The sequence below is a fragment of the Hyaena hyaena genome, unplaced genomic scaffold (genome assembly GCF_003009895.1).
Source record: "Hyaena hyaena isolate Hyena2069 unplaced genomic scaffold, ASM300989v1 scaffold_20, whole genome shotgun sequence".
NCBI classification, from domain to species: domain Eukaryota; kingdom Metazoa; phylum Chordata; class Mammalia; order Carnivora; family Hyaenidae; genus Hyaena; species Hyaena hyaena.
This window is the reverse complement of record NW_024080652.1, coordinates 1120630-1144916: the sequence shown is the minus strand read 5'-3', so window position 1 is coordinate 1144916 and position 24287 is coordinate 1120630. Positions and strand designations below refer to the sequence as shown.

The 24287-nt window shown below is 64.2% G+C and overlaps 1 protein-coding gene across 4 annotated transcripts in view; it reads left to right on the top strand.

Moving 5' to 3' along the window:
• Positions 1 to 23211, top strand: part of INTS1 (integrator complex subunit 1) — a 28809-nt gene extending 5598 nt beyond the window's left edge. Inside the window, exons 10-47 of one of the 4 annotated variants that reach the window (XM_039226086.1) lie at positions 791 to 967; positions 1475 to 1583; positions 2073 to 2193; positions 2480 to 2557; positions 3026 to 3183; positions 3715 to 3811; positions 6512 to 6603; positions 6795 to 6855; positions 7743 to 7940; positions 8126 to 8255; positions 8496 to 8675; positions 8758 to 8907; positions 9330 to 9509; positions 9593 to 9697; positions 9877 to 10044; positions 10125 to 10236; positions 11078 to 11239; positions 11897 to 12043; positions 12317 to 12415; positions 12672 to 12796; positions 13728 to 13982; positions 14406 to 14565; positions 14797 to 14937; positions 15181 to 15346; positions 15433 to 15556; positions 16076 to 16206; positions 16633 to 16720; positions 16804 to 17030; positions 17121 to 17244; positions 18246 to 18379; positions 18781 to 18973; positions 20034 to 20161; positions 20497 to 20603; positions 21166 to 21279; positions 22081 to 22151; positions 22458 to 22549; positions 22677 to 22786; positions 22901 to 23211. In XM_039226086.1, the coding sequence (XP_039082017.1) occupies positions 791 to 967; positions 1475 to 1583; positions 2073 to 2193; positions 2480 to 2557; positions 3026 to 3183; positions 3715 to 3811; positions 6512 to 6603; positions 6795 to 6855; positions 7743 to 7940; positions 8126 to 8255; positions 8496 to 8675; positions 8758 to 8907; positions 9330 to 9509; positions 9593 to 9697; positions 9877 to 10044; positions 10125 to 10236; positions 11078 to 11239; positions 11897 to 12043; positions 12317 to 12415; positions 12672 to 12796; positions 13728 to 13982; positions 14406 to 14565; positions 14797 to 14937; positions 15181 to 15346; positions 15433 to 15556; positions 16076 to 16206; positions 16633 to 16720; positions 16804 to 17030; positions 17121 to 17244; positions 18246 to 18379; positions 18781 to 18973; positions 20034 to 20161; positions 20497 to 20603; positions 21166 to 21279; positions 22081 to 22151; positions 22458 to 22549; positions 22677 to 22786; positions 22901 to 23016 (5130 nt within the window). In that variant the 3' untranslated portion in view covers positions 23017 to 23211. Of the gene's footprint in view, positions 1 to 790; positions 968 to 1474; positions 1584 to 2072; positions 2194 to 2479; positions 2558 to 3025; positions 3184 to 3714; positions 3812 to 6511; positions 6604 to 6794; positions 6856 to 7742; positions 7941 to 8125; positions 8256 to 8495; positions 8676 to 8757; positions 8908 to 9329; positions 9510 to 9592; positions 9698 to 9876; positions 10045 to 10124; positions 10237 to 11077; positions 11240 to 11896; positions 12044 to 12316; positions 12416 to 12671; positions 12797 to 13727; positions 13983 to 14405; positions 14566 to 14796; positions 14938 to 15180; positions 15347 to 15432; positions 15557 to 16075; positions 16207 to 16632; positions 16721 to 16803; positions 17031 to 17120; positions 17245 to 18245; positions 18380 to 18780; positions 18974 to 20033; positions 20162 to 20496; positions 20610 to 21144; positions 21280 to 22080; positions 22152 to 22457; positions 22550 to 22676; positions 22787 to 22900 lie in introns of all 4 variants that reach the window. The other 3 variants (XM_039226084.1, XM_039226085.1, XM_039226083.1) reach the window with 3 other exon arrangements.
• Positions 23212 to 24287: the final 1076 nt, after the last annotated feature.

Genomic DNA, 24287 nt, shown 5'->3' with positions numbered 1-24287 from the left:
GGGTGGCCTCACACTTGTCGGCCCGAGGGCGGTTCCGGGCGGCGGGGAGAAAGCCCTGGAAGAGGGCAGCCCAGGGAGCCAGAGTCACTTCTGACCCTAGGGCACTTCCACAGCAGGGGCGGCTCTGTCACGGGACTTTCTTAAAAGCTAAAACTGGGTGTGTCTTGGAGGGGGCAGCGCCAGGTCCCCACAAACGCACCTGTCTGTGAGCCATGGCCCATCCGGCTGTCCGAGGGGGTGTCTTTTCCAAGTGAAGCAGGTGTCTCATGCTGGACTCAGCGCGCAGCTGTGAGTCCCTGGGGTTGCAGGGTGCTTCGGAAGGGAGGGCCAAGAGCAGTGCTATTGTTGCGGGAACAGGCTGGACCTTGAAACCGCAGCACACAGTGGCCGGAAAACCAGGCCCCGTTGTTGTGGCTGCTCCCGCGTCCTTGCGGCCCACGGTGTGGCATGAGGTGGGCTGGGCCCATGGAGCCAGCACGTTCATCCCTGAAGCTTCGTTGCTGCGATGTAGATGCACACACCCACGTGTCCCTAGCCGGCATCTTAGTCCGTCCCCAGTTTAACGAGGGCCAGCCCACTGAACCGGGTGACAGCTACAGATGTGTCCCCTGCCATCCCGCTCTCGGTGTAGCACCCACTCATGCCCCCTGTACCTCTGGGAACCAGGCGGGACGTTTTCCCAGAACGCCCCTGGAAACTTCCCGTGGGAACGAGGGAGCCCTGCCAGCAGGCCTGTGGCAGGAAGGAAGCTGGCGGCGGGGGCAGTGACCCGCGTGTCATGTCTGCGCAGTTCCTGGCCATGGTGTTCCAGGACCTGTTGACCAACAAGGACGACTACCTGCGGGCCTCGCGGGCCCTGCTCCGGGAGATCATCAAGCAGACCAAGCACGAGGTCAACTTCCAGGCCTTCTGCCTCGGGCTCATGCAGGAGCGAAAGGAGGCCCCGTACCTGGAAATGGAGTTCAAGGTGCCGCCGCCATCCCCTGGCTGGCTCCCTTGCTCAGCCGCCCTTTGGGCTGTCTGTGGTTGGCACCCTGCATGCCCAGCGCCTGGTCCCAGAGGGCAGCATGGGCCTTGGTCTGCGGGGGGACCGAGGAGGGCCTGGCCACACATGGGCCACCTTCTGGCCAGGTATAGGGGCGGGTCAAGGTGACATGCTGGCACTGGGATGGGCGGTCTGCTCCAGGGAGAGTTTAGAGTGTGAGGCGTGGAGGGAGATGATGTGGAAGAGGAGGGTGGGGGCAGGCGGTGGAGGATCCCCAGGGCCATGCAGGCAAGTTGCAGATGGCCCCACCCTCAGCTTTGTTGGCTTTATCTTCTTCCCATGGTGTGACCAGGCCCTGGCCCCCAGGCCTCCCCTCGCCGGCCCTCTCAGGGTATAGGGTCCCCTGGGTGTCTCTCCCCTCCCCCCCCGCCCTGGGCTGAGGCCGCTGGGCACAGGCCCCTCCAGGACGCAGACCTGCTGTGCTTGCAGGAGCGCTTTGTGGTGCAGGTCACTGACGTGCTGGCCGTGTCCATGATGCTGGGCATCACGGCCCAGGTGAAGGAGGCCGGCGTCGCCTGGGACAAAGGGGAGAAAAAGAGTAAGGACCCAGAACAGGCCTGACTCTGCTGTGGTCTAGGGGTGGGGCGGGGCCAGCAGTGGGCGGGGCTGGGGGGGTTATAGAAGCTGCGCTTGCCTGTTCTCTCTTCCGGGGGCCTGGTCTCTGGTTGGGTCACATGCTCGAATCTCGGTCTTCCTCTGGAAGCATGCCCTGTGGTCGAAGACAGAAGGGGAGCAGGGTGGTGGTGGTAAATTCAGGAGCCTTGCTGGAAGTCTCGTGCAGAGGCCTTTCCAGTGATTACCTTAATGAATTTGTGAAGAATTGGGTGAAATCATTCGGGATTTGAGATTTTGCTTATTTGAGCTTTTCTCCACGCGCGAGACTTATGCAGCGCTCCAAGGACTTCTCCCACCATGCCATCCGTGTTCCGTTCTCCATGATCCCATGTGTGTGGATGGGGTGCTCTGAGGGCCCCCGTGTCCCCCAGCTCCCGTGCAGGCGCGCCGTGACCCCATGTGTCCCTTCCAGACCTCGAGGCACTGCGCTCCTTCCAGAACCAGATCGCCGCCATCCAGCGGGACGCCGTGTGGTGGCTGCACACCGTCGTCCCCTCCATCAGCAAGCTTGCCCCCAAGGACTATGTGCACTGGTATGGCTGGCTCACACCGCATGGATGACCCTCTGGGAAGCCCAGCGGCCCTTCCCCGGGTTCAGTGACCCGAGGCAGCTGTCCCTTGAGCTGGGGGACCCAGGCTTGCCTGTGGGGTCAGGGCTCAGGTGGAGCCTGCTGGTGTGAGGTCCCATCTGGCAACCTCACTGGGGGGCCGCTGGAGGCTCCAGAAGACACCTGGAGCGTGCAGCCTCTGCACCCATGGGAGAGGGCGTGGGGGGCTGCCTGGGCACCCGCAGCTCCACAGCCCCTCTGTCCCCCGCAGCCTGCACAAGGTGCTCTTCACGGAGCAGCCAGAGACCTACTACAAGTGGGACAACTGGCCACCTGAGAGTGACCGCAAGTAAGCACGCCTACCGTGTGCACAGGGGTGGGGGGGAGGGGTCGGCCCCAGGAAGACCAGGCAGCCAGGGCCCCCTCCAGCACACCCCAGGCCTCTGTCTCCTTCCCGATCACCACTCCCAGGGGTTCGGCCAGCCCCGTGCACGCGTCCTTCCTTCCCTGGTCAAGGTCACGGCTCTGTCTCCCTGGGCCCAGGAGCACCCTGCCCCACATGTCCCTCATGCCCCAGCTGTCTTCACCTTTGGGTCCCTGCTGCCTTGTCTGGCTTGCTCGTCCCCTGCCTTCTGTGCCCTGTGCCCTCTTCAGCAGGTGTGTTTGTGCCCCTGGGGGCGAGGCGCCTTTTGCCAGTCTTCCCTGTCGAGGGAGCAGGGGAGGGGGTGGCTGCCCTCCTCCCCATCCAGGGAGCTGGGCCTCTTCATGCCGTGGGTGTGTGCAGCCCCCACTGAGCCCCTGCCCATTCTGCCCGCAGCTTCTTCCTGCGCCTCTGCTCAGAGGTGCCGATCCTGGAAGACACGCTGATGCGCATTCTGGTCATCGGGCTATCCCGCGACCTCCCGCTGGGGCCTGCCGACGCCATGGAGCTTGCCGACCACCTGGTGAGGCGCGCTGCAGCTGTGCAGGCCGACGGTGAGGGTCCCTCCAGGCGCTATCTGGGTCTCCCCACGGTGACAGCCTTCACCCCTGCGGGCGCCCAGGCAGCCGCAAGGAGCCTGTCTCTGCGGTTCCCACCAGGCATCCGCTCCACCTCGTGGCCCCGGGCTCACTGGACCCACCGGGCTTCTGGAGTCAGGGATCAGGCAGAAGGTTCGCAGTGATGTACTGTGCGCTGCTTCTGGAGCCTGCCCTGGGACCCACGCGCACTGTCCCTGTGATGACCCGAGGCTCCATGGAGGCTGCTACCGCAATCCCGTGCACCCTGCCCATGGGCTGGGCGTACCATTGCTGCCGCGGGGCTGGCATCTGCCCCTCAGCGTGGTGGGCAGGCCCACAGTGCCCAGGATGCCTGCATCAGCCCCCGCCTGCCCTCTGCTTCTGGAGAGATAGTCCCCATCTGCGGGCTGGGTGTCCATGGCCCAAACCCTGTGCCTCGGTGTCCCCATCCCTGCCCTGAGTATGTGGACAGGTTTCTGGAACCTGTGTGTGGCTCTTGGGTTTCAGATGTGGAAGTGCTGAAGGTGGAGAGGATTCAGTTGATTGACGCGGTCCTGAACCTGTGTACCTACCACCACCCCGAAAACATCCAGCTGCCCCCCGGGTACGTTGCTCCCTCCCCCCCCTGCCAGGCCCTGCCCCCCGTGTCCCCACCCCCCCCTGCAGCTGTGTGCTCAGCATGGAGGCCTCCCTGGTTTGTTGGTGCGCTGCCCCTCAGTAGACAGCAGCGAGTTCATGCCGTGTTTTCTCGTCCGCCTTGTCATCATCCGCACATGCTTCACCTGCTTCAAGTTGCCGTTTTTTTGGTTTTAATAAATTCATAGGACATGCCACCGTTGCCACAGGCCGACTGTAGAACGTCTTTGTCCCCCTAGAGGATACCTCACCCAGGAGCCAGCCCTGCCCCACCCCCATGCTGCCTGTGGCTCCACTGATCTCTCTGTCCCTGCGGCTGTGGCTTTTTTGTGATCTCACGTAAACATACACGCACGTCACGACCTCCCGTGTCCGGCCTCTCTTACTGGGCAGCATGTTTTCCAGGTTCATCCGTGTCATAAAACTTACCTGGGCGGCGTTGCTTCATGTGGATGCCACATTGAGTTTACCACCGTCGGATGGTGGACTTGTCGCTTCTCACTGGCTTCTGGGTGATGTTCCACCTGAGTTTTTGTGAAGATGCTTGTTCCCGGTTCTCTCCCTGGGGGCTGCTGGGTTGCGCTTTCACATCGTGAGGAGCTGCTGGCATCACCCATCTTTCCCAGCAGCTGCACCCACGGGCTGTGGTCCCGCCACACACTCGCCCGTGCTCACTGTCCCAGCTGGAGGGCAGTAGCGCCAGGTGGTGGCATTGGTGGGCGCTTCTCTGAGCACTGAGGGCGCTAAGCCTCTCTTTGTGCGCTTTTCGGCTGTTTGCGTGTCTTTTCTGGAGAGGTGGCTGCCCAGGTTGTTTGTCCATTGTTGGGTTGTTTGAATTTTTGTTGTTGGGTTTCAGAAGTTCTTTGTATGTTTTGGACCTAGGCCCTGAACAGGTGACTTGCAGGTATTCCTTCCCGTTCATGCTCTCAGTGTCCTTGGAGACTCAGTGGCTTTTAATTTGGGAAAGGTTTAGCTTATCTGTTTTTCTTTGCTTTTTTATACTCTTGTGTCATTTCTTTTCGTTGGTAAGGTTTTTTGTTTTGAGAGACTGAGAGAGTGTGTGGGGGAGGGGCAGAGAGGGAGAGAGAATCCCAAGCAGGCTCCACACTGTCAACACAGAGCCCGATGTGGGCTCAAACTCATAAACCATGAGATCGTGACCTGAGCCCAAGTTGAGAGCCGGAGGGTGCCCTTATGTGTTCTTTCTAAGGAGCCATTGCCTTGTTCAGGATCAGACTATTTGCTTCTGTTTTACGGTTTTGGATCTTGAATGTCGGCCTTTGATCCCCCGGGTTAGTGGTGTGCATGGAACCAGGCAAGGCCCGCCTTCATCCCACTGTGGGTGGATGTGCAGGGCTGACGGGCCTGGGGCCTCTGCGCCGCCCCGCACGGGGACGCACTGAGATGTGGCCCCGTGTCACTCTGCTGCCGCGTGGGTTTGGGGCCCTCCACGGGAACCTGTCTCCTCACCTGGTCACAGACCTTTCCCATGTGTTCTCCTAAGAACTTTCAGGCTTTAGCTCGTAACGCTCAGGTCTATGACTGTCCTGAGCTGATTGGAATGTGTCAGCGACAGGTCTGACCCCTTTCTCTTGCACGTGGACGGGCCTGTGGTCCTGGTGCCGCCTTGAAAGACTGTTCCTTCTCCCACTGAGGGTTGGGTCACCCCTTTCGGCAATCCCGTGACCACAGATGCATGGGTTTATTTCTGGGCTCTCCATTGTGTTCCACCAAACTATGCGTGTGTCTGTGTTGGTGACACTCTGTCGTCATTCCTGTGGGTTGTGCTGAGGTTTGAAATTGAGAAGTAAGACTCCTCCAGCTCTGTCCTTTCTCAAAGCTGTCGTGGCCGTTCTGGGTCCTTGCGTTCCCAACATGGATTTCCAGGTCTGCTGGTCCGTTTTCAGGAAAAAGCCTTCTGGGATTTCAGTGGGTATCGCTTTGAATAGGTACTGGAGTTTGGAGAGCGTGGCCACGCTGACAGCGCCCGGTCCACAGACGTGGGACATCTTTTGTATCTTCTGTCCCCGACGTTATTTGCCAGACGTGGGAGTCGCTGCTTCATGTGAGATTTGGGTTGCCGGTGCCTCTGCTTCTGACCTGGTCTTCCTCACGAGGCAGCCTGTTTACCGCCTCCCTGAGTCAGCCTCTTGGGTCTGCTTCGTTCTTTCCAACGACTGTGCCGTTACATCTTTTGGAATGTTCTGTCCTGTTATCTGAAAGAGCTTATACTTTAATCATAAGTGTGTCATACGTGTGGTGTCTAAATCACAGCAACAAGTTGGCAGTTTATACGGATGGACACCAGCCTTGTTTCTGGGTCTCTGATGGAAACAGCACAGATGGTAACTAACACTGAACTTTTCTGTCGCGATGCCCTCCTACTCGTGTTGTAGATGGGACGCCGGGGCTCGGTGACCTGAGGAACTTGCCCAGGGCTCAGCTGGAATGCAGACCTGGGCGGTGAGCCCTCTGCAGGGCTCTGGGCACAGCACCCTTCCCAGGGACACCGGCGTGGCTGGAGGACTAGACCCGGGGGTTTGCGATCTTTAGCATCCTCGCCGGTCAGTCACCAGATCATCCCTGGGCTGCTCCACCGGGTCAGGACCTATTCCTTTCCCTGCCTCGCGCAGCCGAGGCCAAGCCCTTGGGTGTCCTTGCATTTCAGATACCAGCCTCCGAACTTGGCCATCTCGACCCTCTACTGGAAGGCGTGGCCCCTCCTGCTGGTGGTTGCGGCCTTCAACCCTGAGAACATCGGTGAGCTGCCTCTCCCCGGCGAGTTCGCAGTCGGCCGAGCCACTGTTTTACCTTCCTTCCTTCTTGGGCGTCGTGCTTGTTGGGACATGGAGTAGAGCTTGGCTAGGGGCTGGGTGGCAAGCTAGGACTCGGGGGGGGGGGGGCAGGAGTGCTAGGTTTTGGCCGCCACCTGCTGTCTTCTTGCCCCCTAGGCCTGGCCGCCTGGGAGGAGTACCCCACACTGAAGATGCTCATGGAGATGGTGATGACCAAGTACGTGGGCTCGCACACCACTGGGGCCGGGGCGCCAGGGGCAGGGCCCTGTCTGCGGGACACTGGGAGGTAGAGTGGACCCCGGAGTCCTCCACTCACTCCAAAGCATCTAGTTTATTGTGCGGCTGCTCAGGTTTCCTCCTGTCGCGGGCTCGAGTTTCTGAGTCTGGGCCCACGAGCGTTAGTTTCCCTTCCCTCCCGGGGGGTGAGGAGGGAGTAGGATTGAGGGGTGGCCTTGGTGGCTGAGGCTCTCCATTGACGTGGTGGGGGCTGGCTTATCGATGGAGCCGGTGAGGGTGCCTGGAGGTGAGGGGCGCGGCAGACCGGGTGGTTTAGCAGGCGCAGACAGGAGCGCTTCCTGGAGCCAGCATGGTGACCGCCGTGGTCCCTGGTGACCAGGTGTGTGTGGTCCCTGGTGACCAGGTGTGTGTGGCCCGAGGCTGGAGCCACACTGGCCCAGTGGGCAGGGCTGTCCTGAGGCCACTGTGGTGGGCAGGCTTTGGGGCCCTAAGGACAGATCTGCTGCGAGCAGCCATCACGCGTGGTGGGTTTGGGCTCAGCACACGTGATGGTGGGCTGCCCACTTCCCCCGGAAGAGCCACACATGCCTCTGGGAATAGCCGGTCCTCCAGCGGGTACCCCGTGGGCCAGAGATGCCTGTCTGTGGGGAGGGGATCTGGCGCGGGGCGGGCTGGGTTAGCGGGTGTCTGGGACTCTGACGCCTGTGGGGCCCGATTCTGGAGGTGGCCGGTGCGCTGTCCCCTGGGAGGAGAGCGGGTGGCCAGCATGGGGGCTCTCTCCCAGAGGCCTGCCCTGGAGGTGGCGCCGATGGCCTGGCCGGAGCCTCAGACAGGCAGGGTCACGGGTTTCTCTGTGTGGCCCCCCAGCAACTACTCCTACCCGCCGTGCACGCTGACGGACGAGGACACCCGGACGGAGATGATCAGTCGGGAGCTGCAGACGTCACAGCGGGAGAAGCAGGAGATCCTGGCGTTCGAGGGCCACCTGGCAGCTGCTTCCACCAAGCAGACCATCACCGAGAGCAGCAGCCTTCTCTTGTCCCAGCTCACCAGCCTGGATCCTCAGTATGGCTCGGGCTTGGGCCTGGGGGGTGGGGGTTGGGGGGAGAGACGCCGGGCCTGCTGGAGCTGAGAGTATCCCCAGATCAGGCGGGGGCGGAGGGGCTGGCGGGTGGGAGACACCACTGCTGCTCGGGGTGCTGTGTGCACTGGTGGCTCCCTGACACGCTCATGGCCCCGGGCACCTTCAGAGGACCCCCTCGGAGGCCTCCTCCCCATATCCTGGATCAAGTGAAAAGCCTCAACCAGTCCCTGCGCCTCGGGCACCTGCTTTGTCGGAGCCGAAGCCCGGACTTTCTCCTCAACATCATCCAGAGGCAGGCAAGTCCCTGCGGAGGGGTGGGGGGGTGCTGGGACAGTAGCTCTGGGGTGGAGGAGGGGGAGGGGGCTGAGACCGTGGCCCGGGGCGGTGAGCCCAGAGCTGGAAGGGGGCACCCAGGCACTGGCTCCTTTGCGTGAGGCAGCTGTCTGCACCCCGCAGGGAACCGTGGCCTTGGAAGGGCAGAGGTGGGCAGACGGGCTGCTGGGGCCGCTGCTGAGTGTGTCCGTGGCCCTGCCCAGGCCTCGTCACAGTCCATGCCCTGGCTGGCCGACCTGGTCCAGTCAAGCGAGGGCTCCTTGGACGTGCTGCCGGTGCAGTGCCTATGTGAGTTCCTGCTGCACGATGCTGCCGACGACGCCACGTCCGGGGAGGAGGAGGAAGAGGGCGAGAGCAAGGAGCAGAAGGCCAAGAAGCGCCAGGTCGGTGCCCTCGAGTCCCCAGGTCTCGTGTGGTCCCGCGCACGGCTGCGCAGGGCTCTGAGCGACCCCCTCGCCCCCACAGAGGCAGCAGAAGCAGCGGCAGCTGCTGGGCCGCCTACAGGACCTGCTGCTGGGCCCCAAGGCCGATGAGCAGACCACGTGCGAGGTGCTGGACTACTTCCTGCGGCGCCTTGGCTCTTCCCAGGTGGCCTCCAGGGTGCTGGCCATGAAGGTGAGGCGCAGGGAGGGCCACCCCCCTCCGACTCCGCTCCCCGGCAAGGTTTTGTCTCAGATGCCCCGACGGGGACCTCACTCACCTGGGCAGCTGCTTAGCCGTTCCTCATGTCAGAAGGGTGACAGTGGTGAGGTCGGGAGAGGCAAACCTTCTTCCACCTGCCTGGGATCCTTCCCCGGACGCCGATGTGAACTCTGGGAGACACAGTGACGTCATAATGGTCCTGCCGCCTCCTACGAGGTGCCATACAACCTTCTGGAGAAACGGGCTTTGGCTGCTGCTTTCTCTCATTGGACCAGGTGTTCCCAACGGGAGTCCGTGTCTTTGCCAGCCAGGCAGCCCCGTCTCCGGGGCTCTGAGGGAGTGCGTCCACCCCCGAGCTCCAGGTGTGGCCTCCAGCCCCCTGTGTCTCTTCGTAGGGCTTGTCCCTGGTGCTGTCGGAGGGCAGTCTACGGGACGGGGAGGAGAAGGAGCCCCCGATGGAGGAGGACTCGGGGGACGCAGAGACGCTGCAGGGCTACCAGTGGCTGCTGCGGGACCTGCCCCGGCTGCCCCTGTTCGACAGCGTCCGCACTGCCACCGCCCTGGCGCTGCAGCAGGTATGGGGCCGGGACGTGGCCGGGCTGCCGAGGGGCAGCACAAGGAGCCCTGCGGCCCAAGCTCACGTGTCCTCCCTCCCCAGGCCATCCACATGGAGACTGACCCGCAGACCATCAGCGCCTACCTGGTCTACCTGTCCCAGCACACGCCTGTGGAGGAGCAGGGCCAGCACAGCGACCTGGCCCTGGTGAGGGGATGGGACGGAAGGTCGTTTTCAGAGGGTGTGCACAGTGACCCGGGCCTGGTGAGGGGTGGGGCAGGAGGTCCTGGCGGGCCCAGTGGTCACCTCGTGATGGGCTGGAGTGGTGAAAGTGTGGGCGGAGCCAGCCGGGGAGGCCCCCTGACGGCTGTGCTTGCCGCCTGCAGGACGTGGCGCGGCTGGTTGTGGAACGCTCCACCATAATGGCCCACCTGTTCTCCAAGCGCTCCTGCAGCGCTGAGTCAGACGCCGTGCTGGTGGCCCTGCTCTCCATCTTCTCCCGCTACGTGAGGCGTATGCGCAAGAGCAAGGAGGGGGAAGAGGTGTACAGCTGGGTAAGGCTGGTGGTCCCGTCCCCTCCCCAGGCCCCCGGCGCCCCGCCCGCACACCCAGCCACCTTCCTTGTCTCCTGCAGTCGGAGTCCCAGGACCAGGTGTTCCTTCGCTGGAGCGGCGGGGAGACAGCCACGATGCACATCCTGGTGGTGCACGCCATGGTCATCCTCCTGACGCTGGGGCCGCCCCGTGGTGAGCCTCCCTACTTGCCTCCTTGTGACCCTGCACTGCAGCCCCACCATCGGGGTCGTACAGGGCTTGGGTCCGAGGCTCTGGGCGGGTCCCCGTGTGGTGGGGTCCCTGTCTGAGAGCCTTGGGGAAAGCACTGTGGCTCCTCCCTGTGGCGGGAGGTCCTGGGAGCTATGGAGCTCCTCAGATGAAAAAGCCGGGGGTTTGCAGCCTATCCTCACTGACCCGGCCCATGGCATTGCATCCTCAGGACATGCTGTCTGGCTCTGTCTGCTTGTCCAGGCTCTCGCGGCCTAGCCAGGGAAGCCCTGGCTTCCTGGAGGGAAGCGTAAACATGGGGCGCCCATTGGGCCGACGCTCGCCGCGCTGGCTGTGGGCCATGTCTGAGGCCTGGGACCCTCCGGGGGCTGTGCCCTCTCCAGCCCGGCGGCTTTCTCATGGCCCTGTTCTGGCCAACTGCCGTGTGCTGCTCTGTCACGGCGGCGTGTCTGGAGGTGGAGGGAGGGGACGGGGTCTGCCAGGAAGGGGCCCCTATCGGGAGGGCCGGTGTCTGCGAGCCTGCGGGGCCCGGGAGCAAGAAGGGGGCGAGAGCCCAGGGGGTGCCAGCCTAGGTTGCACACAGCCCCTGAGGCGGCTTCTCAGCACATTAACGCCTCCGCTGCAGTGGGGGCACGGGGATCGTGGGGCTGGGTGGGCAGGCACTGCGCACAGACCACCTCTCCCATCCCCCAAAGCGAATGTTTTGCTCTCCTGGCCTTGCCTCCCACCCCTCAGCTCCTCACCGCGGAGCTTGGGGTGGCCTCGCATCATTGTTCCACTGCTCACTGCATCATCCCTCCTGCAGCCGGGGATGGTGAGTTCCAGGCGCTGCTGGATATCTGGTTCCCGGAGAAGCAGCCTCTGCCCACAGCCTTCCTGGTGGACACCTCCGAGGAGGCGCTACTGCTGCCCGACTGGCTAAAACTGCGCATGATCCGCTCGGAGGTCCCCCGCCTGGTGGACGCCGGTACGGGGCGGGCCAGACCAGCAGGGGGGCTGCTCTGCTCTCCCTGTTGTGCTGGAGACAGCGATGCGGTGGCCTCCGAGGCTCCGAGGTGTCCGTTATTGGGCAGGTGCTCCCCAGCTGCTGGTGTGCCTGATGCCGTGCCAGGCTCTGGGGCAAGCACCATGCTGCCCCTGCCTCTGCCTGCCAGCCCCTCACCGTCGGGCGGGGAGGCTGAGGTCCCCTCTGGGAGCACACGGCGCCAGAGGACAGAGATAAAGTGGTCTGGGAGTTTAGAGGGGTCTCTGCCCTAGTTCTGGAAGGATGCATTGGGGACAAGGTGGTCTGCCTGAGGCTGTTCCCACAGTGGCCAGGGCAGCATCCGGGTGGGGAGCACTGGGCTGGTGGAGGGCAGCTGGGGAAGCATTTGCGTGTATAGCAGAGTTAGTATGAGAAGCGCGGGGCAGGACACACTAAGGAATTTGGGCTCCGTGAGCTACGGGGAGCTGGTGGTAGAGGGGCTCAGAGGCGAGAGGGAAGGAGGCACGAGGCTGGCACAGCGCCCCGGCTGGTGAGCCGGGGAAGCCGGTAGTGAGCCTTATGGGGAGAGACTTGGGCTCCAGGGAGGACCCCGAGGACCCGGGGTACTGAGCAGGGGCAGCAAGCGAGCGTTCCTCCCAGCCCTGCAGGACCTGGAGCCCCAGCAGCTGCTGCTGTTCGTGCAGTCCTTTGGCATCCCTGTGTCCAGCATGAGCAAACTGCTCCAGCACCTGGACCAGGCGGTGGCCCACGACCCCCAGACCCTGGAGCAGAACATCATGGACAAGAGTAAGCCAGGGACCCGGCCAAGGGCTCCTGGGCTGCTCCTGGGGCTGGGTGGCGCAGAGGGCAGCAAGTCCGGCCTGGAGCCCGGCTATCCTGTCCAGTCACGTCCCAGGAATCCCTGCCTGCCCTGGGGCTTGAAGTTGGAGACGCTGTGGGGGTGCGCTCAGCACCAGCAGGCCCTCCGTGGCTCAGCTTGGGAAACTGGGTGTTTGGGGTGGGGTGGGGGCACTTGGTCCCTTGGGCCACAGGTACGTAACCCTGGCTGCTGGCTCACAGATTACATGGCTCACCTGGTCGAGGTTCAGCACGAGAGAGGAGCGTCCGGAGGCCAGACCTTCCATTCTCTGCTCACGGCCTCCCTGCCTCCCCGGCGAGGTACTGCCCGGCCCCCTGACTCACACCTTAGCGTACCGCCCATCTGGTGGGGGCTCCAGACCCACGGGACACTCGGCACAGGCAGGTGCCTGATATCCACCCAAAGGCCCTGCTTGTCATGGGCCTCAGCAGGCCCTAGTGAGGCTGGGGTCCGCAGGGGCCAGGGCCCCTCCGCAGGGCCTCCTCTTGGGTGCTGGGCCCACGCAGGACACGGCCAGGAAGAGTCCTGAGCCGAAGCCTGTTCCTTTCTGTGCAGACAGCGTGGAGGCGCCGAAACCCAAAAGCAGCCCAGAGCAGCCTTCTGGCCAGGGAAGGACCCGGGCTGTGACCCAGGTGCGGGTGCTTGGCCCCGAGGATGACCTGGCCAGCATGGTCCTGCAGGTATAGCCACCGCCACCTGGGACAGTTCTTCCAGAAGCGGGGCACCCTGGGTCGTCCAGTTCCTCCTCCCATATGGAGAGAGGCCTTTTATTCCCAGAACCCACGTCCAGATGGGGTGGGCACCCCGGAGCCAGCGCCCGGGCCAGAACTACAGCTCCCCTCATTGGAGCTAGGCCACCCTAGACCAGCTGCTCTGTTTCCTGGAAAGCCAGCCAGTCCTGTGACCACCTCGGGTGGGTTGTCTGGCGGGTTCCACTGAGTGCAGGGTGCAAGAGGCTGGGCGGCTGCAGGCCTGGCTCCAGGTGGCACGAGCCCCCGGCCGCATCCTGCGCTTTGAGGGCAGCCTTGCTGTGCTGACGTTCGTGCTGTGACTGGCCTGCTGGGCTGTGCACCATCACCTGTGCCAGAGAGGCCCTGTGCATGCTCGCTTCCTGGCCGCCACCGCCCTGCTGCCACGGCTTTCCCTGTTCCCGACACGTGTGTGCACATGGAGCCTGCATCCTGTCTCTATACACGTGTTCTCACCTCCCCGAATGGTGACGTTCACTGCGGAACGCTCAGTCTTCCTTCTCGTGCTTGCACACATGAACCTGTATGCGTGAGCTTGTACACACGCCCCTTCTCTCCAGTGGGCTTTTTCTGCTCTTCCCTGCCGGCCTCGTCTGCGCACAGGCCCTGGGCTCAGTGGCTGTTCTCTGAACAGAGAGGCCAGCGTTTGCAGTGTGGGGGCTTGCCTGCGGTCTCCCCCAGAGCAGGGATCCCCCCACAGGCCCTTGTCAGGGATCCTGGGTGCCCACCCTGAATCTCCTGAGAGCTGGCCTGGTTCGGCAACAGCGGGTCAGCCGTTGTGGTGGGAGTGTGGGGCGCAGCAGGCCAGGGGCGACCCCTCTGCCGAGCCTGCCCCTTAACGCCCCCCTCCGCTCTGCTTCAGATCTTCCCGCTGAGCCCGGGACCACGGTGGCAGAGCTCAGGCGCCCGCCCTGTCGCCCTCGCTCTGCAGCAGGCCCTGGGCCAGGAGCTGGCGCGACTCCACCAGGGGAGCCCCGAGCTGTCTGGCGTCACGGTGCGCCTCCTGCAGGCCATTGCCACTCTGCTCAGCTCCCCACACGGCGGTGCCCTGGTCGTGTCCATGCAGCGGCACCACTTCCTTGCCTGTCCCCTACTGCGCCAAATCTCCCAGTACCAGGTGGGCGCACATGCAGCAGAGCCCCGGGCTGCAGGGAGCCGCGTGGGAGGGTGGTGGCAGGTGCTCCGGCACCGGCGCAGCCTTGAGTCTGCCCTGAGTCTGGGCCCAGGCTCCACCGACCAGGCCTTCATGCTCCTTCAGGGCTGGGCGTGTTGCCACGCCGGGGGGTGGGGGTCACTGGTGTGCCCCACGTGTACCCATGTTCTCACATGCGTGAGCTGTGCTATCTGTGTGCACGCCTGTGGGGCATTTCGTCTTTCTTCTCAAGCCTTGGGTGGGTCACTTAAAAATGGAATAGCTTGCCAAAGGATCTGAGGCCCTGGGGCAGTGAGATGGCTTGTGACTCTGCCTGTCCCTGCCCCAGTCCCCCCAAGCCCTTCCCCACCTCCCCGGTGCGGGCTCTGAGCTGCAGTCCCCCCACAGCGCTGCGTGCTGCAGGACACTGGCTTCTCGTCGCTCTTTCTCAAAGTGCTCATGCAGATGCTGCAGTGGCTGGACGGCCCTGCCGGGGAGGGCGGGCCCCTGCAGGCCCAGCTCAAGCTGTTCGCTGCCCAGTGCTCCGCGCGCCGCAGGATCAGTGATGGTGAGGGCTCCCCCGGGGGGTGCCGGCCGTTGGGCTCGGTGGGCCCCCAGGTGGGCATCAGCGTGGACATGGCCCAGGGATTGGAAAAGGAGGGCTTTGGGGACCACAGTGGGATCCTCAGTGGGAAAGGTGTGTAGGGCCCAGGGAGGGGGGCTTCCTGGATAGGGCAGACGGAGGAGTGGGGACAGAGGCCTGCACCAGACCCCGGGTCACACGCACACTTGCCTATAGCACGGAGCGGGCTCCTGCGCCTTGCTGAGGCCTTGGCATTCCGTGGGGACTTGGAGGTGGTCAACTCTACCGTCCGGGCCGTGGTTACCACCCTCAGGTCGGGGGAGAAGTGTGGCGTGGAGCCTGAGCTTATTGGCAAAGGTAACTCTGGGCAGGGATCCATGAGGACTTCTGGCCTGGCTGCCTGGCACAGGGGTCCCTCTCCTAGGTGGGCCAGAATGGGGCCTGTGGAGAGGAGTGGCGGTCTGCCGGGAGGGTTCCTCCCCTTCTTCTCTGCCCTGGCAGAGTCGCCCCAGCCTGTCTGTCCCAGAGTCAGGTGGTCTAGGCCCACGCGCCTCGGTCCCCTGAGCTGGAGAGACACGAAACCTGCCCTGTCCTCTGCAGTCCTCCGGGGCCTGATTGAGGTGGGGTCGCCTCACCTGGAGGAGCTGCTGGCTGCACTCTTCACCACTGCGTCCCCCACCTTGAGGCCCGTGGCGGTGGTGAGCTCCCTGCTGCTACAGGAGAAGGAGCCTGCAGCCTCAGGGGAGCCAGAGACCGATGGCTGTGGGTAAGCTGGGGGGGCTGGCAGGGCTGTGGCCTGCCTGCGGGCAGCCCCAGCTGTCTGTTTCTGACCTGTCCCTGCGTTCCCTTCAGTCCGGAGGCCGTGCAGCTGGGACCCTGCTCCGGGCTCCTGGTCGACTGGCTGGAAACACTGGACCCCGAGGTGATCGGCAGCTGCCCCGACCTGCAGCACCGGCTGCTCTTCTTCCGGGCCAAGGTGGGCTGTGCTCCGGCCCCACACGGGCTGGCTTTTCGTCCATTCCAGCGGAAGTGCGGGCCGGGCCCTCATCAGCCCGGACAGCTGCCTCGTCTCCTGTCGCTGCAGCACTCAGACCTGGTCGCTAGGGCAGGCGGGCTAGGGTAGGGCCGGCGCTTTGTGACCCAGGGCCTCGTGCAGGGACGGGAGGTGCTGTTGAGAAGCCAGACGAGAGTGGAGCCCGGCTCCCCACCAGGGACAGGTCCCCCGAGGAGCCCGTGGGGAGGGCCTGGAAGTCTCAGCGAGTGGTGATAGCCCTTCTCCGTCCCTGAGTCTCCCAAGGTGCTCCTGCGGCCGCAGCGGTCTTCAGATGAGCCTCTGGGGTTCTGGGGCAGGAGATGGGGATCCATCGGCGCTCACTGTCCCCCAAGAAGGGGGGGTCCCCTGTGGCTGGAGCAGGACCCTGTCTGCTGACCCTACTCAGCAGACGACAGGCCGGTCAGCCCAGTGGGGACCATCCCAGGTGTTCTTCTTCCCCAGGGCAAAGGTCATCCGGGCCCCCAGGTGCCGTCTTTCCGACCCTACCTGCTGGCCCTCCTTACTCACCAGTCCAGCTGGGCCACATTGCACCAGTGTATCCGTATCCTGCTGGGCAAGAACCGGGAGCAGAGGTGCGCGCCCCCCACCCCCGCCTGGCTTCCTTGGATGCCTGGGGCTCTTGCCTGGCCCTCGCTGCCCTGGGACCCTGGAAGGGGGCCCTGCAGTGGGTGTTACCGCCCTGGGGATAACAGAGCTCCCTGGGCGTCCACCAGGTGGAACATCCGCTCCCCAGAGAGTGCCCGTGGCTGTTGTCCATGGTGTATGCAGGGGTCCCAGGTGCCGGGGGAGGGCAGGGGCAGGGCCATTGGTTTTGCTGCTGTGCAGCATGGAGAGGTCAGGCGGGGCAGGCAGCCCTTACCTTGAGAGCTCACAGGAAAGCGGTGTCCACGGTCCAAACCTCCCATCACTGGGATGCGTCCTGCTCTCTGTTTTCTTGTCACGACTGTGATTTTTGTTGTGTGCCTGGAAACCAAGACGGAGCTCTCGCGCCCTTCCAGGTTCGACCCTGCGGCCTCTCTGGACTTTCTGTGGGCCTGCATCCACGTGCCACGCATCTGGCAGGGCCGTGACCAGCGCACCCCTCAGGCAGGTTTTAGGGGATGGGGGGGTGAGGCCCACATTAGCCCGTCCAGTGTGGCCTGGCGCTGATGGGTGGTCACCGGTTGCAGAAGCGGCGGGAAGAGCCGGCGCTGCGGGTCCGGGCACCAGAGCTCATCGGCCTGGCGGAGCTGATCCTGGCGGAGGCGGAGGCCCGGAGCCAGGACGGGGATGCTGCCGCCTGCAGCCTGCTCCAGGCCCGGCTGCCCCTGCTGCTCAGCTGCTGCGGCGGGGACGAAGAGAGTGTCAGGAAGGTGACGGCGCACCTGACGAGCTGTATCCAGCAGTGGGGCGACAGGTGAGTGTGGCCACCCCCCGCCCGCGGGCCGTGAGGCCGCTGCCCCCGGGAGCCTTGCACTCCCAGCAGCCCCACCTTGGTGTCTTACAGCGTGCCAGGCAGGCGCTGCCGGGACCTGCTGGTGCAGCTGTACCTGCAGTGGCCAGAGCTGCGGGTGCCTGCGCCTGAGGCTCTGTTGCACGGAGGAGGCGCTGCGGGCGGCAGCACCTGTAAGGTGAGCGACGGGGGCGCGTGGAGACGGGGCAGCCACTTCAGGCTCATGGAGAAGTGTGGTTGCTCAGACTTACAGCTGAAGTGGGAACGTGGGTGACACCGGTGTGTCCGGGTGGCTGGTGGAGCGGAGGGGCCGTGTTCCCACACCCCCGGGTTCCCTCCGTGAGGCATGAAGACGCACAGCCTGCTGCCTGATGCATGGCACGGCAGGCGTTGGTGGCCATGTGTGGTTGAACCCGGGCCTTAGGCGGGATGCTTCCTCGTGCCCCCGGTGACCCTCCCCAGAGACCACCTTACAGGTGTGCTCCCCAGAGCCTCTGCGTGGTCCCGAGATCCAGGCGTGCTCGGCACGTGGGGGTGGCTTGCTCCTTTCTGTGGCTGTGGGATCGTCCACCATGTAGCCAGACCAGCTTGCCCATGCCCCCCTGGGTGGACACCGGGGCTGTCAAACCGTGTGGCCTGCGTGCGGGCTCATGTGGCGTCCACCTTCACTGCCTTGGGTGGATCAGGTGGTGGTGCTTGAGTCGGGCCGGGAGGGTGGGGGGTGGGGGAGGGGGAAGGCCTTCCGCACCTGCCTCCTTGGTTTGGCCTCAGGATCTGCTACTTTCCATGCTTTTTCCAGCGCGATGCAGGGAAGGTGATGCTTCACAACCCGTGTTTTGTTCACATTTCTACACACGTTATATTGCAGAGTTGAGATCGTGTTTTATACACCACGTTGGTTCTTTCTTTCAATGTACCGTGTTGGTGTTTACACAATGGTGTCTGGGTTTCTGGTGGTTGAGCGAATACCGTGTGCGAGGCTGGCTGGTAGGTTCGGCCTCGGCCTGGTCGCACAGGCCTGTGCCCCCGGAAAGTGGAGGGGGACAGCTCTCTCTGGTCCCCCATGTGGCCGGGGCAAGGCTCAGGCCTTCCGCCGTGGGCCCTGGCCCCGCACATGGCAGGCAGGTGGGACGCCAGGGCTGTGGGTGGGCCCTGGCCCTCATGCCACCATCCCCGCAGCTGGACAGTCTCATCCACCGCGTCATCACCCTCCTGGCGGACACCAGCGACTCGCGCTCGTCTGAGAACAGAGTGGCCGATGCTAACATGGCCTGCCGGAAGCTGGCCGTGGCCCACCCCATCCTGCTGCTCAGGTAGGGTCACCCGGCTGCTCTCTGGGAGCCCCGGCAGGGCCTCTGGTGGGCGATAGCATCCTGCCTGCACTTAGGTGCTGGTTCAAGAGCAGGCTTTGCATCTGGAAGCTGCTGGCCCTCATGGCCCAGTGCTGGCCGCTGGCTTCTTCCTGACTGAGCTGGGTCTGAGGCAGGAGGGCCCAGGTGCAGCCCTGGGGGCCAGGTCAGGAAAAACAACACCTTGTAGACCTGGAAGTAGGCGGTATGGTCAGGGTAGCCAGTTCCCAGCCCTCAGGGTGCGCTTGGAGCCCATCCAGGGTGGGCCCGCCTGCCATGGAGCCTGGGTGGCCCCACCACAGAGTGCGGGGCTGTGATGGGGCTGCATGGCGGTGTTGGACTCATGGGCACTCTCCGTCCCCCAGGCACCTGCCCATGATCGCTGCGCTCCTGCACGGCCGCACCCACCTCAACTTCCAGGAGTTCCGGCAGCAGAACCACCTGACCTTCTTCCTGCATGTGCTGGGGGTCCTGGAGCTGCTGCAGCCGCAGGTGTTCCAGAACGAACACCAGGGGGCGCTGTGGGACTGTCTGCGCTCCTTCGTGCGCCTGCTTCTGGTGGGTCCGCCACTGCCCTGGGCCGACCTGCCTTTCAGAGGCTACAGCCAGGCGGTGGGGCCCCTCCAGGGATGGGGGATGCCCCTCCCCCCCGCCTGTATGCCTTTGTCCCTCCTCTGCCCACTGGCACCCCCTGCGACTCCCCCCATCCTCCTCCCACTTCTGCTCTCACAGCCTGGCCAGTGGGGCTGCTGGCTCTGTCCCCTTTTGCCCGAGGCTGTCAGGTTCGGACAGACCCAGGACATAGTGCTCCTGGGGCCTGCGGGACTGCAGAGCTGTCCCGTGTCACTGTACCAAGGGCAGGGCCAGACCCCCTACCCATGGGCCTCTGCCGCGTGCCCTGGGCACCAGCTTCCTGCTTCTTTTTAAATTTTTTTTTTTTTAAATGTTTTATTTATTTCTAGGGGAGAGAGAGAGAGAGACAGCGTGAGCAGGGGAGGGTCAGAGAGAGAGGGAGTCACAGACTGAAACAGGCTCCAGGCTCTGAGCTGGCAGTCAGCACAGAGCCCGACGCGGGGCCCGAACCCACGAACTGCGAGATCATGACCTAAGCGAAAGTCGGACGCTTAACCAACTAAGCCACCCAGGCGCCCCAACAGTTACAGTTTTAAGTAGTAACAGATTTATTTCTTGATTTCCAATATTTATACCTTTAATTTCCTTNTGCGGGGCTTGAACCCACGAACTGCGAGATCATGACCTAAGTGAAAGTCAGACGCTTAACCGACTAAGCCACCCAGGCGCCCCAGCTTCCTGCTTCTTGTGTGCCTGGGGACAGCCCGTGCTCTGCAGTTGGGGCTCAGCACTGCCCTCTCTGCAGCCAGCCCAGGTCCTGGGGCCTGTTGTCCACCTGCTCTCATGTTCTGGTTAGATACCTGTCTGTCCGCACAGGCAGCTCACGGACAGCAAGGCGGTATTGGAGATGCTTAACGTAGTGGCCAGTCGACGGTGGGGGAGGGGGGCGTTGCTGGTGCCTGGGGTTCTGTCCTGTAGCCGCCTGGGCAAGTGTGGTGGGCATGGTGGGGGCGCCGTGCTGTGAACACTGGCTTCCGCTTTGCAGAGCTACAGGAAGTCCTCCCGCCATCTGGCGCCCTTCATCCACAAGTTCGTGCACTTCACCCACAAATACGTGACCTGCAACGCCCCGGCGGCCGTCTCCTTCCTGCAGAAGCACGCGGACGCGCTGCAGTGAGTGTGTGTGTGTGTGTCTGTGTGTCTGTGTGCCTGCGCGCGCGCGCATGTATCTGGCCTTCACCGGCTCTGGCAGGCAAGGGCCCAGCCAGTCAGAGGGAGGGCTGCGGGAAGAATGGGCAGTGTTCAGGTCGGGGTCAAGCAGGATGGTGGCGGGGAATAGCCGCTGTCTGAGGGCTGGAGCCTGGTGGGGGGGCGGTGGATAGGGGTGAGGGCTCTGCCACGTCTGTGGCGCTGTTCTGAACCCCCTCCCTGAAGCTCCTCGCCTCTTCCCACACCCGCCCATCTCCTTCTGTGGCATCTTCCTCACGGACAACCTGTGCCCTCCCCAGCGACCTGTCCTTCGACAGCAGTGACCTGGTGACACTCAAGTCCCTCCTTGCAGGGCTGAGCCTGCCTAGCAGGGACGGCAGAGCTGACAGGGGCCTGGATGAGGAGGGTGAGGGTGAGTGGGGCCCGGGGGCCTCTGCCAGGAAGGGCAGGGCGTGCGGGGGGCAGCTGTGAGGTAGTGGAGAGCCCCAAGCCCAAGACGGGGTGGGTCGCTGGGCTCTGAGCTCTCTTGCTGCTCCTAGTTTTGCCGAGTCATTTGTGTGGAGTTCATAGAAACTTCTGCCATGCGGCATGTGCGCACCTTTATTGAGCACCTGCTGTGTGTCAGGGCTGCGCTGGGGCAGCTTGTGAGAAGATCCGCACGGAGTGTGGCGGTGGCAGGTTCGGGGCAGGAAAGTGCTGGGCCACCCCCACCAGGCTCGCCGTCCCCCCGTGTACCAAGGGCCAGCTGTGTGCCGGCCATCATGCTCGGCCCTGGGGCCATGGCCGCCGCAGTCAGGATTCTGGGGGAGCTTGGCAGGGACAGCACCACCATGCGTAGGTTCGGAGCCATGGCGTTGAGCACCAGGGGGCCGTTCCCCAGGGCAGATATCCCCTCGGGTCCCTGGCGGACGGCTGCTCCTGGTGTGGGCCACCCTCTGGCCTGACAGTACCGACTTGCCGGCCTGCAGATGACAGCTCGGCAGGCTCCCTGCCCCTGGTCAGCGTCTCCTTGTGCACCCCTCTGACCGCGGCAGAGATGGCCCCCTACATGAAGAGGCTCTCCCGGGGCCAGGCTGTGGAGGGTAAGTTTGGGAGCCTGGCTCCTGCACACCAGGGCGGCCCTGTGGTGGGCAGGGGCACCCGTCATGGCCCTGTGGTGCCCTGGGTCTGACAGGACACCCGGCCATCTGGAGGACAGCATGGTCCCTGCCCGGGAGGGGCCGGGCTGCCCTGCCAGTGGCCTCACTAAGGCGCAGGTGCAGACGCAGTGGAAGAGCGGGGGCCCTGGAGCCGAGGGGTACCCATGGACGGGAGGCCTGGCAGACTGGCAGGGAGAGGGCCGGGCGGCTGCAGTGGTTCGAGCTCCTGGGCACACGGCGGGGTGGGTGCTTGTCTGTGCATTGGCCTCTCTGTGCAGAGAGGAGTGTGAGGAGCGAGCTGCCACCTGACACAGGAGCAGCTCAGGGTGGCCGGGGCAGGCTGTGGGGAGGGCAGGGTGGTGCAGATCCCTGGCCTCCGTCTGTGGACGAGGGTCCGGTGGGGGGGTACCTGTACTTCCGGATGCTTCCCCATCAACCAGCACCTGGTGGAACTGGGGAGCCGCCAGGACAGCTATTTTTCGGTCCCAGGTGCTAGGGGCCTCCCGGGATCACCAAGCAGTAAGGGTGGCATGGAAGTTTCCAGAGGGCACTGGCACTAGCATTCTGACAGGCCACATTGCGTCTGGGGCACCAGAGGTCCCTCCGTTAGGACCTGTGCAGAGGCCAGGCCAGGGGCAGCATGGGCTGGGGCTCCTGCCTCCGGACTGCTTGGGGACACACAGGGCCAGGCCCAGGTCTGGCCTCCACGACGTGGCCCTCACATGCCCCTTCTGCCCACCTTAGATCTGTTGGAAGTTCTGAGCGACATAGATGAGATGTCTCGGCGGAGACCTGAGATTCTGGGCTTTTTCTCGGTAAGGGAGTCGAGAGTGCGGGGAGCCCGCCAGCCTTCTTGGAGGAAGTGAGCCATGCTGAGGGGATCGGGCAGCTCCGGTCTGAACCTGGCCTTGCCCCAGGCGCTCCCAGTGGTACAGGGAGCCCAGCCTTGCTCTGGGGACCCGTGGCCAGCCAGTGCCTCCCGCCTCAGGTCCTGAGGCCGTGGGGGTGGGGGCTTGGGGGGCGGGGTCCTTTGCTGACCCTTGCTGCTGCTGCCATGGGGCCGGTGGCCGGGCGTCTGGGGACTGGCAGTGGGAGCCCCTGTCGCACCCCCACCCCCACAGACCAGTCTGCAGCGGCTGATGAGCTCTGCCGAGGAGCCGTGTCGCCACCTGGCCTTTGGCCTGGCCCTGCGCTCCATCCAGAACAAGCCCAGGTGAGCCCCAGGCCCACCCTGCTAGGTGGCTGAGGGCACCCGGAGCGGGCTCCCAGCGGTCAGTGCGCCCTGCGGGGCCTGGCTGCGGCTGTGGGGGATGCATCTGTCTGAGCACCTGTTTTTGCAGCATTGCCGCCGACTTCTTGCCCACGTTCATGTACTGCCTGGGCAGCCGGGACTTCGAGGTAGTGCAGACGGCCCTCAGGAACCTGCCAGAATACACCCTTCTCTGCCAGGGTAAGTCCTGGCCCGGCCCAGCCCTGCCCTTGGGGAAGCCCGGGCTCTCTGCTGCCCAGAGCTGCCGCTTGGCGGTACCCTGACCCTGACGGGTCCATCCTGGGCTCCCCTCAGAGCATGCGGCCGTGTTGTTGCACCGGGCCTTCCTGGTGGGCATGTATGGACAGATGGACACCAGTGTCCAGATCTCCGAGGCCCTGAGGATATTGCACATGGAGGCGGTGATGTGAGCCGGCGCCGGGCCCTCTGTCGGTCACCAGTGGTTCCAGGGCCAGGAGGGCGCCCACCCGGCGCAGGGCCCGGCCAGGGCAGTGTCCAGAGCCCACGGTCAGTGTGCAGTGCACGGCCCCACATTGGGAGACGCTGCTGTCCCAGCGAGCCCTGAAAAGGGGCTGCTTTTAAATAAAACATTTAGAGTGACCTGAGTGCCGTCTTCTGTGTTCATCTGCCTAGAGGGGCAGGGAGGGGGGGCCGGGAGGGGGGCCCGCCTGCCCCATCCTGTGCTGTCCAGCTGGTCCCTCTTGGGCCAGGTAGGAAGAGGAAGGGGACGGCCCCGAGCACCTCTGCTAGGTAGGAGCCACTGGGCCTCAGCCGCCCCCTTGTCCTCTAGAGGGGCCGCAGGCCCAGGACCTTGGCTGAGGACACCAGGGCTGGAAGCCAGTGCCAGTGGAGCCGCCCAGAGCACTCTCACCCACGAGTGTCCCCGAGGGAGCTGTGGGTGCTCGGGTGGCTGCCCTGCCTTAGAACTTGGCCTCAGGGGCAGCGCCCCATAAAGTCAGGCCCACCCTCTCCACGCCCTCAGCAGCACAGATATCACCCCTACTTACCGTCCTACTCACTGCTGGCTCCCCATCAGCATGAGCGCACTCCCGGCACCCCCACCTGCACCAGGCTTCCCTGCCTGCCTCTGCTCAGCTGGCGCCACCAGGGGGCACTATGGCTAAAAAACTGGCCCCAAAGCTGCTGGGCTGGCGTCAAGGAGGCAGAAGGGAGGCTGGCCCTCCAGAGTGTGTCTCCTCTTTGCCCACCTGACCTGTGTCCCTCGCCACAGAAGTCTCTGCGCCCCGGCCTGGCCTTGCTTCACCCAGCGGACGGTGGCAGTGCCCCTCCTGGGTGGAGCAGGCTGACGTCCCACCCGGTCTCCCGAGCCTGTTGCTCCCACCACCCACCCTCCCTGGTCCCAAGCTCAGGCAGGTGGGCTCCATGCTGCTGCCCCTGCAACGACCCCTGGTGTCCAGATCCTGCCACTTCTTGTGCGCTGTCCCTGTCCCGTGTGGGATGGTGCCTAGGGCCAGGTGGAACTGGCGGGACGCCAATCCTGGCAGTTAGCATCCCAGCCCCCACCCACTGCAGCCCCAAGACCCCCAGAAGGGCGGGCTCCAAAGCGCCACCTCTCCCCTTCCCCCCGAGATGGCGCCGGTTCCAGCTGCCGGGACCCACACAGCATGGCCCAAAAGCACAGTCAGCAGCATGTGACCCGGTGCCTCCTCACCCAGGGCCC